Genomic DNA, 18,658 nt, shown 5'->3' on the forward strand with positions numbered 1-18,658 from the left:
GTGGGGTAATGTGTGCTTCTATACCGCTGCCCAAACAAGCATTTGCAATGCAATGGGTCTTGCATTTATGAGAGTTTGAGCTGTTGGCATTTTAAATGCCAATAGCTTAAACTCTCGCAAAAGTGAGACCCATTGCATTGCAAATATATATTTTTGTTGTCAAAGTCCTAAGGCCACACTTTTTTATGTGCATGAAGGCCGTGCACCTTTCTTTAAAAAAAGGCGTGTCTAACAAAAGGTGCACGGCCTCTATTAAAGTGAATTGCGGGGTTTAAAAAAAAAAATAATTATCTGTTTGTCAAACAAATGCGTTTTTTGTAAAAGCCCCCATGCTGTGGTTTCACTTTAGCAGCGGCCGCTCACCTTTACTTAGACACAGCTCTTCTAAAGAAAGGGCTGCGGCCTTCATGCACGTGAAAGTTTGGCATGGGAGATTTGACAAACAAATTATTTGCAATGCAATAGGTATTGCATTTGCGAGAGTTTAAGCTATTGCATTTAACAATGCCAATAGCTCAAACTCTCCAAAACGCAAGACCTATGGCATTGCTAAGAAGCAGCCACCATTGTCCCGGCTGCTTGGAAAGTGAAAGCCCGCATGGCGCGCTGAATGTAAGGAAAGCACGTCGTGCCGGCAGTAGGGCAAAACCCATTAAAAGAAATAGTGCTTACGGACTAAATAAAACAAACTGTGTAGCAACAGAAGTAAAAGAGCCAGTCCTCATGGGAGGATTCAAATGAAGACAAGGCGGTACTGAGGAGGGACTAACAAGGTGATTAAGGAATCAGAAGACAGCATTTACAAAGGACAACGACACAAGCCAATGAAAAATATGGGCAGAGAGTGGGCGCAGCTTCAAATCCAAAACTTAATACAGCATGACCTGCAGAGCAGCGCATGCACTGCCCAGGCTCGACCGACTTTGGGGGAACGGTGTAGTCGGTTTTTAGGTTGAGCATTTAAGACCTCTTGTATATACTTTAGTATATACTTATATGTGTATGGACTTGTCTGCATCCACGTAGGGACTTTTCTGTCTGTTCAACTGCCTCTATTTAACTGTCTTGATAAAAAACGACCAGTAGAGGTCAGTAAAATACAAGAATTACTTTCTGCTGAGGGACTTTCTGGTTTTTATTTTTCTGGCAACTGCCTCTATTTAACTTTCTTGATATAAAACGACCAGCAGAGGTCGGTAAAATACTAGAATCACTTTACCATTCTCTAGATTCCAGTTCATAGAAATTGTCTTCCACGAGCACCTGTAGACAATAATATTTTTTACAAATCTTGTATTTTCAGTGATATCATCACCGAAGGCCCTGGTTTTATATTAAAAACATAGCTTTGGACTATACCATTTCCCACTGAAAGCCAATATATCTCTCCATGTGTTCCCATACATGGCATGTCACGCAGTTGGGTGCTTACTTTCCCTCCATGTTAAAGAAAGTAGATGCTTCAGCACCACAGGCTAATGTGCTGCATAGCTAAATACATATAAGGTCCCAAAGGTGAGACCGATTGATTTGCAAATGCTTGTTTATTTTCATTTTGTTGAAGGCCGTGGTAGTAAATTCTTGCCAGCTCCTCGCCTTACAAAAAAAAACACTTTCATGGTACGTTTGATCAATTAGACCATCTTGGATCAGTAAAGGAGAACAGCACAATTTCATAGGTGTGCACATACCTAGTGACACATGCACACACTTGTGTAGAGACACATGCATGTGCATAAGTCATTGTGCTTGCGTGCTTGCGAAATGACACCACCCAAGAGCAATTGAGTCTTCACGCCTTTTGTTTTTTCTTCTGCACAGAATCAGAAAAAAATGCTTTTTTGCTGCCCCCGTACAGCATTGCCAACAAGCATTGCCAACAAGCATTGGCAAAGCCAATAGGTACCGAAAGTGAAATGTATTACTTTTGCCAATGTTTGTTCGTTATTTATATGAAAATGCACTTTAAGTCGAAGGGCTGTATGAAGAGCATCTGAAGACGTCATGCAGATTAGAGAGGGGTCAGCACTAGATGTTCACTGCTGCACAGTGGCACTTGCTGATGCTTTCCTTTCCTGTCTTTGCTGTATATAATTGTGCAGACTTCAGTAGTATGTGGATATTTTTGCCTTATTTCTGACATGACAATCGAGTTGAAAGTAGCAATGTGAAATGTTAGAAGGAAAACGAGGACGGTAAACACATGCATAACAGGAGAAACGAGGCCAGCGGGGGCAGACTTGACCTGTCCCCAAAAAAACGAGACTGCGTTTCAGAGTAGAGGGGTCCTTAAGGAAATGGATTTTCCTGGCATGATTGCACTGACCGTCAACAAAGGGTAGCACTGCAACTGCAATCCCTAGGAGGGATGTCTGAGTGATTGTGTCAGACACAAGAGGAGGGTGGGTAGCTGCTCAGGGTCATTGTAATACATCTACAATACCCCCTACCTTCTTGAAACATCATTTCAAGCTACCCACGGATCAGAACACTTTGGATTGGACATGGAGTTGAAGTGGGGATGGTATCCCATGGTTTGAAGAATTCCTGGTGATGGGAATAATTCAACAAGGAGGGATTATTGTTTAATTTCCACCCACATACAAAGTGCTTCCTTCTAGATCTAATATGTATCTTGCAGAGATGGTTTGTAAGAGTGGGACAGTGATACCCCAGGTAAGAGCCGGACTGAGAACCCAAAGCAGCCCTGGCAACTATGTCAGACCTTCCCCCAGAAGGGTGTGTGGGAGGTGCAAGTGTGAAGCACGGCTGCCTTTGTTACCGGGGGCCGATATTGCAACACAGCTGCAAAACTGGCCCCCAGTGACAAAATTGGCCCTAATGCTGCAACAGAAATACAGGAACCCACTTTAAAGGGTTCAGAGACCTAGTTGGTGTATATGGTTACTGTCAATTATGTGAGTGTGTACCAAAAAATGAGAAAGAAAAATTTCTTTCTAGAGTCCCCTCACTCACCGGGGTTGCCCCACGGTGACATGCTTCATCATTGGGGCCATCCCAGTTCTCTACGAAAAGGGGCGTGCTGCGACTAGCGGACTACGCAGGAGCACTTGTTTGTGAAATGACTATGTGTGGTGTAAAGTGTGGTGATGGTGGAGTGGGTGTGTGATTAAAAATACCGTGCTAGTGGGCCTCAACAATTTATTTTGCTCCTAGTGTGGTGTATTAAAATGGGGTAACACTGTATTCTAACCTTAAATTTGGGCTAGATCAATGTTATGGTCGACATGTTTCAAGCTCCCCAAGCTTTTCATCAGGACCATACAGGGTCCAGCCCTGTATTTTCCACTCCTATATTTTAATAAATAGGTTTTTAAAAAAAATAGTTGTTGTACTATACGCTGTTAATGATTAGACATGCGTTTTTTATACATACGATTTGTACCCTACTCGTATTTATATATAAGTGTTAAGTTACACTTCATGGTCTCAGGCGAGGGCAGGATCGCCTCGTGGAAACATTGTTCCCATCGGCAAACTCGCTCGGTACTACCTGTTCAATCCTCACCCGACCGCATACTCAAGTATGTAACTTAACACTTATGTATAAATACGAATAGGATACAAATCGTATGTATAAAAAACGCATGTCTAATCATTAACAGCGTATAGTACAACAACTATTTTTAAAAAAAACCTATTTATTAAAATATAGGAGTGGAAAATACAGGGCTGGACCCTGTATGGTCCTGATGAAAAGCTTGGGGAGCTTGAAACATGTCGACCATAACATTGATCTAGCCCAATTTTAAAGTTAGAACACAGTGTTACCCCATTTTAATACACCACACTAGGAGCAAAATAAATTGTTGAGGCCCACTAGCACGGTATTTTTAATCACACACCCACTCCACCATCACCACACTTTACACCACACATAGTCATTTCACAAACAAGTGCTCCTGCGTAGTCCGCTAGTCGCAGCACGCCCCTTTTCGTAGAGAACTGGGATGGCCCCAATGATGAAGCATGTCACCGTGGGGCAACACCGGTGAGTGAGGGGACTCTAGAAAGAAATTTTTCTTTCTCATTTTTTGGTACACACTCACATAATTGACAGTAACCATATACACCAACTAGGTCTCTGAACCCTTTAAAGTGGGTTCCTGTATTTCTGATACTGACTGGAGGCCGACCTAGTTTGGTTTAACCTCCTTCTCCCTCCTATTTCTTGTTTTGCCTAATGCTGCAACACCAGCGCCCACCCTTCCTGGGAAATGCCCGATGCCCGCTACGGCCAGTTCGGCCCGGCCCCAATTGAAGCGCGGAGACCCCTTTGACTTTGGCTGTCAACATCCCTGTGGATGGTGGGGCATCAAGAGCAAGAGCCGGGCTATTGGATAACGCACTTCATTAATAGCAGCTTCTGTGAGATAAAGCAACACTTTGCTTCCCTCCTTTGTATTTGGAAAAGCCTGAAAGTCCACTATCAGGAACACATCCTAAACAAATACTACAGATAAGAGAAAAGGGGTAGGTGGAATTTAGAACTGACAGCCCATAAATCTATACATTGAAAATAGGTCCAGAACAAATATGCGTGGTAGTATATACAGTGCTTAATTTGAGCCGTTGGTTTCTAGTGCACGGCACAGGCACTTAATTGTCAACTGCAAAAACAACAATTGATGGACAGAATGCAGAACAATGTCGTACATTTACCCCAGTACAGAGATCTGGGCCTAAATCCATATATTTTTTGTTTGCTCACCATGCCATTCCAGTTTGGACCCAGCCATATGCAAATCAGTCTTGACCCTGTACCCAATGGAAACAGTCCAGCCCAAACTGCCAGGCCAGGTCCTCTCTTGCTGTAACACTTAATTGCCAACACCAGCACTTCTGACAGTCTGCCACATGGCGGCGCTGCTCATCTAATTTAGCATATAACCGTTATTTATGAATATAATATACATTTCTAAATTACTAATACCTGCCTACCCAGCCATTCCTTTAGCTTTGGGGGCCTGGTATGATCTCAATTGTCAGACTTGCAGGGAAGAGATGGTACCGTTTTGGTACAGTCATTGGCAGCGATGACAGGGGCAGTAGGTGGTGCGAGCTGCGGTGGCCGCCTGGTAGCGCCCTGGCACTTATTATTTTACAAATTAAGCATTGATTATATATTGTCCAACCACTTCTGTCAGTGAAGCTGAACTTAAGCCTTACTTCGATTGCCCTGGATGATTTCAAGTAGACTCAACGAAGGAAGTGACCGTAGAACGATGTCCGCTATCCATAAACCAGAGTCTATTATAAACTCAAACCAGGATGGTGATAAGCAAACAGATTGAAGTGCTTCTAGTATTTCATAAGTATCATTCCCTCTCTGTAGCGCCGATACTGCGTCGGGAAACTAGAAGATATATAGAGCAGATTGCCTGTTCGACTCACTTGTCCTCCATTGGACGCCGCTCAAAATCTGACAAGGCTGAGGCAGCCCAAAAATATTAGCGAGGACCTCCCAATAGGAAAGACGCAAGGTCTCCCAGGATAGAGATCCTAAAAGTTTAGATTATTACTGGTATGATTTCTGAAAGAAGCAGTAAATGCAGAGTTATCTTAGTCTTGCCAAGGCTGAGAATCCATTTTCTACACAGAACATTGACACAATACTTTTGAAACTGCTCGCTGTTAGCTGCCGATCTTTCTTTGTTTAATGGCTTCCCAATCCCAAAATGGTCTTAAACATGGAAATGATCCATTATATTACATAAATACAGCATTTCCATTAAGCCTGGGTGGTAAACTCCTCTCTGTTTGCAGAGTTTTCTGCACATGTTTTTTCCCTCACTCTTTCTCCCCAACATTGAGTTGGTGAGCGTAAGCAAGGAAAATCCACCTCCTGGCGAGCATTTTAATCGGTAGTGCCCCCCAACGTCATGTTTGCAAGCACAAAAAATCCTGGTGAGATTTCAACACGGGCGCTTGATTTCTCAATGCTGACAGAAACGGGTTGTCGTGACCGCTCGCATTGAGAAACTTTCCATTTGCATTGAGAAAGTTGCCGCTCGAGTAGAAAATCTACTCGAGTGGCAGACAATAAGCAGCGCCCTCTTGCGCTGTGCATGGTGCCGTTTACCTTTATTTTCCAGCGCAGAATAAACCCCCGGTGCTGAAAATCAATGCAAATGGGTGTGACCAAACCACCCCACCGCTCGTGGAACTCCACGTAGCTCGGCTGAGTTTTTTTAAATCTGCAAACTCCACCCAGGCTTAATTTCAATGAGGAGATGTAGTTTGCGGCTCTTGGGTCTTTCTATTGAATGACACTTAAGTGTGAAATTACTACGCATTTACAGTATTTTAGTACATTTTAACTGTAACCTGTAGGACACATGTACTCTTGGATGTAATCCATCCTGCTCAGCCAAAACTGTTTACATTTGTATTACTTGTGAAGGCCATCTGCTGACTCTCGTGAGCTCAGCTAGGCACCTGCATATTCTCTTGGCTTAAATTTAGTCATGTGATCGATACAAGACACCGTGTGTGATAGAGTGTTTATTTGAGTCTTGTCTTTCTTGTCGGTGTAGCGGGATTTCCTGGTCTGTATTTTCTGTGGCTTACACAGTGTTTAATTTGAGCCAGTGGTTTCCGGTGCTCAGCACCGGCACCACATTGCCAACACCGTTTCTTATAACAGCCTGCCACTTGGTGGCGCTGTTTACCAATTTTCTGAGGAGCACAACAACAGTTGTTTATTAATTAAATATAGAATAAAATCACTAATACCTACCACCCAAAGCTAAAAGAATAGCTTGGGCGGCATGCATTAATCATTTTTAATGTATATTTAAAGTCTCAATTGTCACACTTGTAAGAGTGTGATGATTAGTTGTGAAGGTACTGTCATTGGCAACGCTAGCGAGGGCATGGGTGGTGCAAGCTGCCGTGGCCTTCTGACAAGGGCCCTTGTAGTGATTTTTCCCCAAATTGAGTAATGGACTCACAGACTACTAATGTTGACAATAAACACTTTTCAGACTCAGCCTAAATGCGAGACTGGATTTTCTTCCACATGTATTTCAATGGGGTCTAATAGAGAAATATGGAAAGATGGGAGATTGCAAAGAGCTCCATGAACTGGCTCAGAGCACTCCAACCCCATCTGCAAAAAATAAGGTTATTAAGTCAGATTTTGGAAAAAATCGTGAATTGCAGGGAACCGGCAGGAGTGTCTACTCTTGCTTGTGAATGTTGTACCTGGAAGCGGTTTGTGGATTTAAATCAAGATATTTCACATTGTGACTGACAGAGACTGCCACAAATACTGTACATATAGCAATATTTAAAAATTCTGAAAATGCATTTGTCTAAATGGTTGGATATACATTGAATGGTAACGAGACAGGAACCGCCGGTGGGCTAGAATAGATTCGCCATTCACAGTCGAACAATCAGTCTATCCAGAGCCAACCTCAGATGAAGTTAAGATCAAATAATTAATTTATATTATGAAAAACCACTGACAAAGTGCATTAACTCTAATGATTATATGAGACACATTAGGTAATTCCTTAATTGGGCAATGAAACTCGAACAACCTTCTTGTGAAAGCCAAATCCCTGGTCGCGTTTGTGGAGACACGCGAATTGCATCATATAGTTATCTGCAATGCCAAGGACCCGTGTGCGGTAATCTGGTTTCTGCGATATCCTTAACTCCAAGGAACCAGGGAGCACAAGGATTTAGGGATTTCTTTCTAAGCTGCTCTGTGAAGCTGTATGATGCGGCTTACAAGATGTACCATTTGGGCCACCTCCATTCAATTTGTACTTGGAAAAAGATAATCTGAGGACCCAATGGGAAAAGCTTTGAGAGTGATGAGGCAGGATGCAAACTGTGAGGACAATAAATTACTAGAAAACAACCCTCCTTAGGGTAAGCACATTCTTCTGAACATCTGCCAGGGTGGGGCTTGCGAAGAATTAAAAAAAAGCATCTGAGTGACTGTGGCAAGGGATCATACATGAAGCTGTGTTTACATAGTTCAGAGAAATAGTAGAAACGTTTTCTATTCAAAGAGCTGTGGTTTTGTAAAATTCAAAGAGAAGGCAAATTGAATTTACAACCAGGGGCCGTATTACAGAAGGTGCCCTTGGGGCGCAACGGGTGTTTGCACCCACTTTGCGCACCCCCAGGGCACCTTGTTATTATAGAAGGGGGCGCAGACGCTTGTGCATTTCCTTCTATATTATCGATAGCGCTGGTGCACTTAATGCGCCAGTGCTACCTTCAGAGGGTGTTTCTCATTTGCATAGGGGCGTGCCCTATGCAAATGAGGGAATTCCTTTGACTGTGCGCCGGCAACATATTACAGACGCAGGCGCAGAGTCAAAGAAGCCCTCAGGAGGAGCACTGACAGTGTGCCATTTAAAAGGTAGGGTTAAACCCACAAAAGATGTAGACCACCTAACTCGCCTTCAGCTGCTTTGGTCTAGCTTGGGGGTAGGAGTTGGTGATGGTTATATGGTCTACGTTTCGACCCAAGAACCGTGTAGGATAGTAGTCCTTACAAAAAGGGTCTTCTTCAGGACAGAATGGTTGTGGGTGGGCAACCTCCTATCGCACAGGAAGGGAGGACCAGGATAAATTGTAGATCCTGGATTCTCACGGAACTTGTAATTTGTTCCTTACGGGCGCTGTTGTGAGCTCTTGAAACACGAGTCAATCTAAGGTGGCAGGGACCTGGATGTATTCCTGCTGTAACATGTGCTTCTACATGCTCGAGAAGCGCGTATATTCCGTGTATTATATAAACCAAAATGTCGCTGTTCTTGGACCTCTAACTTAATTCATATGGTCCGCTTGTGTGGCTGGATAAAGTGCCTCTAGAGGGTTCTGGAGGCGTCTGGCACAAAGAAGGGTCGATATTAGCTCACAGGGTCACCTGCCTTCACAAGAGTGATGGGACGGTAAAAAATGAATCAAAGTTGCCACTGTCACCTGTGTCGGAATGAAAACACAGGGGAATCTTTGTCAGAACCTCTATGGTTTACTCTCAAAAGGTTCAGACCTAACCTTGACCCTGTGAGCTAATATCGACCCTTCCTTGTGCCAGACGCCTCCAGAACCCTCTAGAGGCACTTTATCCAGCCACACAAGCGGACCATATGAATTAAGTTAGAGGTCCAAGAACAGCGACATTCTGGTTTATATAATACACGGAATATACGTGTCCCTGCCACCTTAGATTGACTCGTGTTTCAAGAGCTCACAACAGCGCCCGTAAGGAACAAATTACAAGTTCCGTGAGAATCCAGGATCTACAATTTATCCTGGTCCTCCCTTCCTGTGCGATAGGAGGTTGCCCACCCACAACCATTCTGTCCTGAAGAAGACCCTTTTTGTAAGGACTACTATCCTACACTGTTCTTGGGTCGAAACGTAGACCATACAACCATCACCAACTCCTACCCCCAAGCTAGACCAAAGCAGCTGAAGGCGAGTTAGGTGGTCTACATCTTTTGATTTCTGGACTTTATACGAGCGTTATACTGTGGTCCTTGGGTCAAGGAACCACATGAACATTGGTTTTGAAACTATGATTAATACCTGTCACTGAATGATTCTGACTATCCCCCTAAATCCTACTTTATCCCCGACACTTTCCCTCACTTCACCTCCCTTCCCCGTTGTGTATGTGGGCACATATACGTAAAGTTTGTTGAAACATTTTGAAGTATTCTAACCAATGAAAGGTAATATATGCAATTCTGAAATAAATCTTTTTGCATCTAATAATTTGGTTTCTTGAAATAAGTGTATCAAATTGTAATTATTTGTTCTTTGTCTAGGACCCTTTTCCCTTGTATCTAATTTAAAAGGTGGGGGCAGCGCGTAGATCGTAATGGGGCGAATTGGCATTTTTTGCGCCCGGCGCTCTTTTGAAGGGTGCGCCGGGCGCTAACAATGCCAATGCGTACTATGACCCCAGAAGTCTACAAACTTTTAAAGAAAGCACCCTCAGGTTGCTGACATGTATTTAACGCAGGTCCCTCCTCGCATCGGCCACCTTTCTAAAGCATTTTATAGCCCAATCAAGGATGCTCCAGAGATTAGGACAATTAGTGAGTTGCTATCCAAGTTCGTTTGTGCTTTATAAATCCCAAAATGTACACGAGAAAAGGTATTATAAAGAACGTGGTAACAGAATGTATAGCCCAACACTAAGGGCCTAATTTAGATCTCAGCGGGCGGGTTACTCCGTCGTCACGGGGACGGATATCTCGTCCACCGAAATCTAAATCCGGTTATAACCTATGGGTTTTATATTCCGGCTGACGGAATATCCGTCACCGTTGTGATGGAGTAACCCGTCCGCCGAGACCCAAATCAGGGCCTAAGTGTAACTACCAGTCCCTCTGCGCGTTTACAAGAGCAGTTATAGGTACAATTCGGAGATTTTGTACAAAAACGCATGCAAATCACTGGCTGATTATACAAGTATTAAACCCAATTAACTTCCAGCCCATTTATTGGCAGTCACTTGAATTTAAACAAACACAACTTTTCATACACTTTCTCGTACGTAAAAATGTTGTTATGGGGGTTAAAAAATTAAACACCTATCATGCGGGGGAGGGGGGAGCAGCAGATACTCGAGGGGTGAAGCGGCACCCAAGGGAGAAAGCATGAAATGACATGCAAGCCCATGGATTGCTGAGCCAACAAGAAAAGAGGTCATTCTCTTTAATGGAGGCAGTGGAGGGATACTAGTTATCCAATCAAAAACATGAAAAAAGAAGCTTTGCTGTAGAACAAGGAAAACACATAAGAAAAAAAGGGAAAATCATTAAAAGAAAAAGAAGCAAGGAAATGCCACTGACAAGAAAGCTAATTCAACAGATGCAAGGGGCTGCTCAAAGTCCGCTGCAAGTGTTCGTACTGTCTACAATAAATCTTTGAGGTCAAACAGGAAAAAAATGCGTTTCCGTGGGCAATAACTACAAAAAGTTCTTAATGCAACCCTGGAATGAAATATGGTAACCTGTGTGGCATGGAGTCATCTGGTAACTATGCAGAAATTGTTTAATTTTACTAAAAATCCTTTGCCACTCCCTTATTGCTGCCTTCGTCGGTTTCTTAGTACCAGATGCAGGCCACCCAGCTACTTTCAGCAGTAAGAATAGTTTTTTGTTTTAAAGAAAGTAAAGGCATGGGTCTAAATCGGAGAGCCTGGGGTACATTGGCCTGTACTCGCTTACCATTGGGGGTTTGGGGGGGGAGGGGGGGGGGTTGTATAACGCATATCTGTATAACATAGTGCCTCAATGCCGCAAAAAATGCAAATTTGCCTCACAATTTCGTAATCTATGCCTCAATATTCTGGAGGCTCTGAAATAGCAAAAACGATTGGCTTTGTCAATGCTGAGATTTCTCTTAACACGAGTCTGAAAACAGTGAAACGCTTTTCAAAATTCAAACGTCACAACTATTGGTTCTGTTAATGCCTGTTCTCTTTCTGCTTACATGTGCCTGAGAATTGAGAACCGAGAAACCCTTTCACTATACACATGTCAAACCGAAACGGCTGGCTTTGCGAGTGCTTGTTTTTCTGCAGGGCCGGCATGTTCGAGCAGTCACAGTGTCAGGAGGCAGACACTGCACCCAGGGGCCTGGCCTGCTCGACACTCTCTCAGGATGCATCCCTTAATGGACAGATGAAGGGGGGGCTGAGTTTGTTAAGAGGGGGGCTAGCAGTACCACACGAGTCTTAGCTCACCTTCTCTGCGGTTGTTCCTCAGACACTTGATCTTGGGTATCTTGGTAAGCAGCAGACAGTCTTCGGCTGCAGAAGAAGGGGGAAGGAAAGGATACAGGGGTGGGGGGGGAGATGTCAGAAAGAAAGAATTATTAGTCTTTTTGAAAAGAGCTCCAAAAATCCTAGCTCCATATGTTTCCATTTTGCAATCTCTGGCCGGGTTTAATTTCAGATTAATTAAGCTGGCTTCGAACAGCTTTAATCCCGCGTCCAAAGTACGTTCCAACAAACTCCGCAGGGGCTTCTGGGAGGTTTGTACGTAGCGAGGACCGTGAGATACTCTCTCTGGTTACTCCCGAGCCCCATCCCCACCAAGCGGCGGTATCCTAGACTCACTTCAGCCGCCTCTTGGAGGATGCAAAATGCACAATTGATGGACGGAATATAGAACAAATCAAAACATTCTCCCCCAGTCAAGAGATCTGGGTTAAATCCATAATTCTTTTGCTCACCATGCCACCCCAGTTTAGATCTGGCCATATGCAAATAAGTCTTGACCCTGTGCCTCATGGGAACAGTCCAGCCCGAACTGCCAAGCCAGGTCCTCCCTGGACCGGAAACAAGCATCCTGGGACCGGTTTCGGGGTTTCAACCCTCTTCAGCCAGGATAGTTTGATTCCAGTAGCACAGTGAGCCCAGCACCCACGTCTGGGCATACCTGGCACACTAATGGCGAGAAAGCAAAAGACACACAATTGATGGACGGAATGCAGATCTGATTTGCAGACACACACTCCCCTAGATGTGATCTCCAGCAACAGAACCACACTCCCCCAGATGCCATCTCCAGAAGCGGACCCACACTTCCCCCAGATGTCTTCTCTAGAAACGGACCCACACTCCCCCAGATGTGATCACTGATATGAACCCACACTTCCCTGATGTGATCTCCAGAAGAAGACTCACACTCCCCCAGATGTGATCTGCAGAAGCGGACTCACACTCCCCCAGATGTGATCTGCAGAAGCGGACTCACACTCCCCCAGATGTGATCTGCAGAAGCGGACTCACACTCCCCCAGATGTGATCTGCAGAAGCGGACCCACACTCCCCCAAATGTGATCTCCAGAAGCGGACCCACACTCCCCCAGACGTAATCTCCAGAAGCAGACACACACTCCCCCAGATATGATTTCCTGAAGCGGACCCACACACCCCCAGATGCTGTTCCCAGAAGTAGACCCACACTTCCCCTGATGTCATCTCCATAAGCGGACACACACTTCCTCTGATATCATCTCCAGAAGCGGATCCGCACTCCCCAGATGTAATCTCCAGACACAGACCAACACACCCCCAGATGTAATCTCCAGAAGCGGACCAACACTCCCCCATATGTAATCTCCAGAAGCAGATCCACACACCCCCAGATGCCATTCCCAGAAGTCGATCCACAATCCGCAGATGCCATTCCCAGAAGCGGACCCACACTCCCCCAGATGTGATTCTCCAGCAGCAGACCCACACTCCCCCAGATGTGATCTCATGAAGCAGACACACATTACCCCAGATGTCTTCTCCAGAAGCTGACCTACACTCCCCCAGCACGTTGTCTCCAGAAGCGGGCTCACACTCCCCTAGATGTAAGCTGACCCACACTCCCCCAGATTTCGTCTCCAGAAGCAGACCCACACTCCCCCAGATGTAAGCTGACCCACACTCCCCCAGATTTCGTCTCCAGAAGCAGACCCACACTCCCCCAGATGTCGTCTCCAGAAGTGGACTCACACTTCCCGAGGTGTTAATTCCAGAAGCGGACCCACATTCTCCCAGGTGTGATCTCAAGAAACGGACCCACACTCCCCCCAGATGTGAACTCAAGAAGTCGACCCAACACTCACCCAGATGTGGTCTCCAGAAGCAGACCTACACTCACCCAGATGTGATTTCCTGAAGAGGGCCCACAGTCTCCTAGATGTAATCTCAGAAGTGAACCCAATGCTACAGGAAAAGCTTAGAGAAATCGATACTTTGAAGCATATGTGACTTCCAGGACTATACATCTGTGTGAGGCTCAACTGCAATAAGTGCTATGGTAACCCAACCGCTCTCTTTTTGGAGGCATACCTTTCATGTGCATTCTTAGGTTTCTCTCGATTAAAAAAAGAGAAAAGTGGAAAGAAAATAAGAAATGAAGTCAGAAAAAGAGGAAAAGAAAGAAGAGAAAGAAACGAAAAAAGATAGAAATGAAGGAATCGAAGGAAAGGAAGACTAAGGAAGATATAAGAAGGAAAAAAAGAAGGAAATGAAAGTATAATAGATAAAGAGGGAAGAGAAAGAATGAAAATTACTAATGAAAGAAAGGAATAAAGAATGAAGAAAATACAGAACAGAGGAAGGAGAATAAACTAAAGAATAGAAGAAAGAATAAAAGAAAAACGAAATGTATGTAGGACAGAAATAAAACAAATGCTGATAACAAGAAAGGAAAAAAGAAGGAAAGAAGAGATATAAAATAAACAGGAAAAGGAAAGGAAGGAAGACATGAAGAAAGAAAGACAGAATCTAATGTTCGACACTTACGGTCATTGCTGAAGTCATCGACTAGAATAATCTCCTGGATGAGATTGGCTGGGCTGCGGTTCAGGACGCTGCAGGAGACAGGAAGCGGGGCAGTGATTGGTTAGTGAGTCATGACAGTCTGTGCAAGGCAGACTCTAGGCTCTGGTGTGATTAGCCCACTGTGGGGGCAGACCCCTCCCTTGGCATTCCCAGGCACTGCACCCCCACCGCCAACCCACAATATCTGCGCCCCCACCCACTCCTCCGGCAGCCTACTCAAAGCTAATAATATTTTTTTCCATTCTACTCGGTTAGCGCCATTTTGTTTTCCACAACAATATATACACCATGACCGAAGCACGACCTTCAGGTGTTTCCATCAAGGGTACATCCACAGAGCTCCAGAGTTTATCATGTATTTCTGACCCTTTCCTTCGGTGCTCATTCAAGTGCAATTTTGCTCATCTTATCTGTTTTATACACATTTGGTTTGTATTCTGTTAAAAAAAGACAAAGTTGCAGCTACTATATTTGTTAGTTTCTTTTTCTGAGAAATGTACACCCACAATCAGGGCTGGCTAGATCGGCGACAGCCCCCCTCCATAGCGTTACAACAGGTACTGGGCACATGTATAGGTTAAACAGTACAGATACAGCGAAATTATTCATAAGAAAGTTGACACCGGTAGTTCATTGTAAGTTGTTTATGTAGGTGGTGTTCATTAGAAGGAAAAAACAACGCCAGCCGACACGTGTTTCGTCACTAGGTCAATGCCTGTGACTCTTCAGGGCTGTTATGGCGTGGTGTGTACGTTGTTGTACTGGTGATAATTCCGACCCGGTGTTCGGGTTGAAAGGATGGCCACGGGTGCCTGGATCTGGAGCGTATTACCTGTGATAATTCCGCCCCGGTGCGTGGGTTAAAAGGCCGTGGGTGCGGCAGATATTGGATACAAATACGAAACACGAGCGGATAAGTCCGTGTTCAGCAGAGACCTCGGGGTGCCAGGTCCTGACCGTGCTCGTCTCGGAGAGTGGCTCCCTCCTCAGCCTGTCATGCAGAGGGGTCCCCCTGGACCTTGGTGCCCAGTTGGACAACACGGTCGCACCCCACAGCTGGGATCCGCCAGATTTCAGCTCTGCTGCCAGCCCCATTGACTACAAGACCTATATTTACAGAAAACATCATCAGTTTGGGACAAGCACTTGTAAGGGGATATCACCCTCGTTGATAAATCCCCCATTCTGTCCTGGAGAGTCCGTCACAAGCAGGGCCGCTTCTTGTACTGATCAACTGTTTTTAGAATAAACATTGAAACACATTGTCTTCCATCTGCATTTATGTTTATAAATCAGTGAAAACAAACCTGAGAAATTGATTTATGTAAATAAAATGCAGAGCATGAAATGCACAAAGGGCTGGTGGGTGAGAGTGATTTAATGAGTGCAGTTCAGACCTTCCGTGGAGTCTGGAAGCAGAGGGTGAGACCCCTTGGACTGGAAGCCACAGCAGCTCATGTAGAGTCCCCCCGGGGTCCCAACTCTCCTCTCTGATAAGCAATGTGTGAAGGCGCCCTCTAGGGATGACACTTAGTGCAGCACCCAGCCTCCTCTTCTCTAATACCATTGCCACCATTTTGTGTTACCATGGTTTGTGCACCATACTCCGATGCACCCCAAATGTTGATCCTAATCTTGGTTCCTGCAGAGGTAGGCCACCGGGGTGCACCTAGGGATGGAGCCTGTGCACTAGCGGGACACTGGCGAAGAGCTTGGGTTTACCAGTTGTATTTATCGTCGGACATCGTGGTCAATTGAGGGCTCCCTGAGAGGCTGCCGGGGTTCCAAGGAAAAAGATAATGGAAAAACTACATAGACCTCAACAAATCAACAACATCTCCACCATTGATAAACATCTCTCTGCAAAATATTGTCCTGTATTTATTCCCCAGTACAGCAAACTCACTTGTCACATATTTTAGGACTGAGATTATTCACAAATCTAAACCCAGTCTCTGTATATTTGAGGGCAAGCCTTTAAAGGCTGGCTTAGTTGCAAGTTTGTGGAAAATATTTGTAGGGAGATACTCAAGTAAGATGGAGATTTTGGTAGTCTTATGTTTTTGCCAAATATGTTTTTTCAGTCTGTGTTTTGACATGCTACCAGTACAGACTGCCTTAAACTGCAAATCCAGTTATGCTGCAATGCAGACACCCGTAGGAGACTGGCTGAAATGCAGGGGATATTACAAAACGGTTCTGTACAAAGCATTGGCATATATGGGCATGTCGCTGCTGTACCCCGCGGTCTGTTTTCAGACAGCGCAGGAGCTTCCGGTGGACCAACAGCTTCCTTCTTCCCTAAAACTCATATGATTTCTCCTGGGATTTAACCCCTTAAGTGCTGCTGACGGCCAATGGTCGTCAGCAGCGCTACCTCCCCAGTGCTGCGCACGACCATTGAACGTCCATTCAGCACTAGTTCTAATGGACAGCGCAGCACTGGGGAGAAATGTTTACACGCAGCTAAGGTGTTAACAGCGGGTGACTTTGTAAAAATGTAAGTGTCAGGTAAGTTATTTCCCAAGCAGTTACCAGGGTTCATGCCACCCATTGCCCTTACAAGGCCTGACAAATGTCACTTCTAGTGAATACTACCAACCATGACACTGATACAATTGTGAAATGTTGCACTGTTTCAAGCCACCTAGAGTTGTATACTGTTATAATTAAGTGTAGGTGTTTGTAGATAAGTGCCTAAACTGAGCATTGGCAAACACTGGGGCAAATTAAGCACTGGATGTTACCCGCAATTACTCAACCCTCTTTCAAACCAGGTACCTTGGGTTAAGTTGTGGCCAACAGGCTACAAGCTCAATGAGGCCCCTTTCCTCGAGGTGACCCCCAAGTAGGCTACAGTCCACTGGCCACTGCCTGTACCCAAAACACAAAATATAAGGGGTGAGAGGTGCCCCCTTCTTCTGTCCTCCCTACACAAAAAGGGGAAGAGGAGGTGATCTAAATGGGTTTCCACCGTCTCTGGGAAACCAAAAAAGGTGTTAGAATTGCCCTCACCCACTAGTAGTGGCATGCTTCATCATTGGGCGTGCTACAACACCCCTGTGCAGACCAACGCTTCGGGTGGAGCAAAGGTTTTTTTTTTACACATAGTTTTTATGTCGCACAAACTTGACCCAAAGGTATCGGGTATCAGAGTGATTTACAAGAGCACCATTTGCGTTATAGGAGGACACATTCATTCTTGTTAGACACAGGGAGATTAAGTGATTTGTCCAGAATCACAGGATGTTGCGCGTCTTTGCCGAGACCCGACCAGGTTCCCAAGATTTGAGGATGACTGCCCTAGCCGTTGGGCCAACTCCTCGTTAGATCAGGAAGACAAACATTCAAAGGAATCCACCATGTAGATAATCTAGCGAAAACTACCTTAGAGATGTCCCCAATTACTGTTTAATGCTAGCCCCCCCTAGGTAGGATCAGGCCCAGACTGGCCATAGCGGGCACCTGGCAATCCCCCGGTGCGCCACACGGGTGGGGGCCGATTTTGGTCCCCTGGGGACCGTTTTTGTTACAGGGCCGTTTCGGCCCTGTAACAAAATCAGCCGAAAACCGGCCCCGGCAAAGTGCTCGGTCGCCCGCCCTCCCCCCCCCTTGCACCCCCCTCTCCGAGTGGGGAGGGGGGGGGCGGCCGAGCACTTTGCCAGGGCTGGTTGTGGTTCCCAGTCCGGCCCTGGGTAGGATTAAAAACAAATTTCCTGTGATGAATCGAGGCGATTAGGGCTCCATCATCTCAACTGCTGTCAGCAGATGAGATCATGGGGCACTTATCTCCCGAATTTATTTCAATTCTACCTAGGGAGCCCACCGTTATACAGGAATTACGGACATCTGTAAGGTAGTTTTAACTAGCTTATCTGCACGGTGGCTCCCTTTGAATGTTTGTGTGTCTTCCCAAACTTACCCCCAGATAAACCTTTGCTCCACCCCAAGCTTTGGTCTGCACAGGGGTGTTGTAGCACACTCAAAGATACTACTAGTGGGTGAGGGCAGTTTTAAAACCTCTTTTGGTTCCCCAGAGAGGGTGGAATCCCATTTAGATTACCTTCTCTCCCCCTTTCTGTGTGTGTTAGGCCCTGCATGTACCCCCCCATGACAGGCAGGAAGCTGCTCCTCTCCAAGTGCATACCAAATGATCCTGCAGCCCCTCTGTTAAGGGGACCCTCACTGTTCAGAGGGCCCACTTTCAGCCTCAGGACTATGGATATGGTGACCAATTCCTAATTTGTAAAAAAAAAAAAAAAAATAGTGGCAGAGCCCAAAGCTCTGCTCAGAAGCCGCTGTCAGTGC

The 18,658-nt window shown here is 45.3% G+C and overlaps 1 protein-coding gene across 1 annotated transcript in view; it reads right to left on the reverse strand.

Moving 5' to 3' along the window:
- The window catches only part of GALNT16 (polypeptide N-acetylgalactosaminyltransferase 16), a 512,323-nt gene that overhangs the window by 97,504 nt on the left and 396,161 nt on the right, over nt 1-18,658 (reverse strand). Inside the window, exons 4-5 of the mRNA XM_086937043.1 lie at nt 14,312-14,379; nt 11,750-11,815 (exon numbers count right to left, since the gene is read on the reverse strand). Coding sequence (XP_086793169.1) covers nt 11,750-11,815; nt 14,312-14,379 — 134 coding nt within the window. The remainder of the gene's footprint in view (nt 1-11,749; nt 11,816-14,311; nt 14,380-18,658) is intronic.

The sequence above is a fragment of the Lissotriton vulgaris genome, chromosome 9, assembly GCF_964263255.1.
Source record: "Lissotriton vulgaris chromosome 9, aLisVul1.2, whole genome shotgun sequence".
NCBI classification, from domain to species: Eukaryota; Metazoa; Chordata; class Amphibia; order Caudata; family Salamandridae; genus Lissotriton; species Lissotriton vulgaris.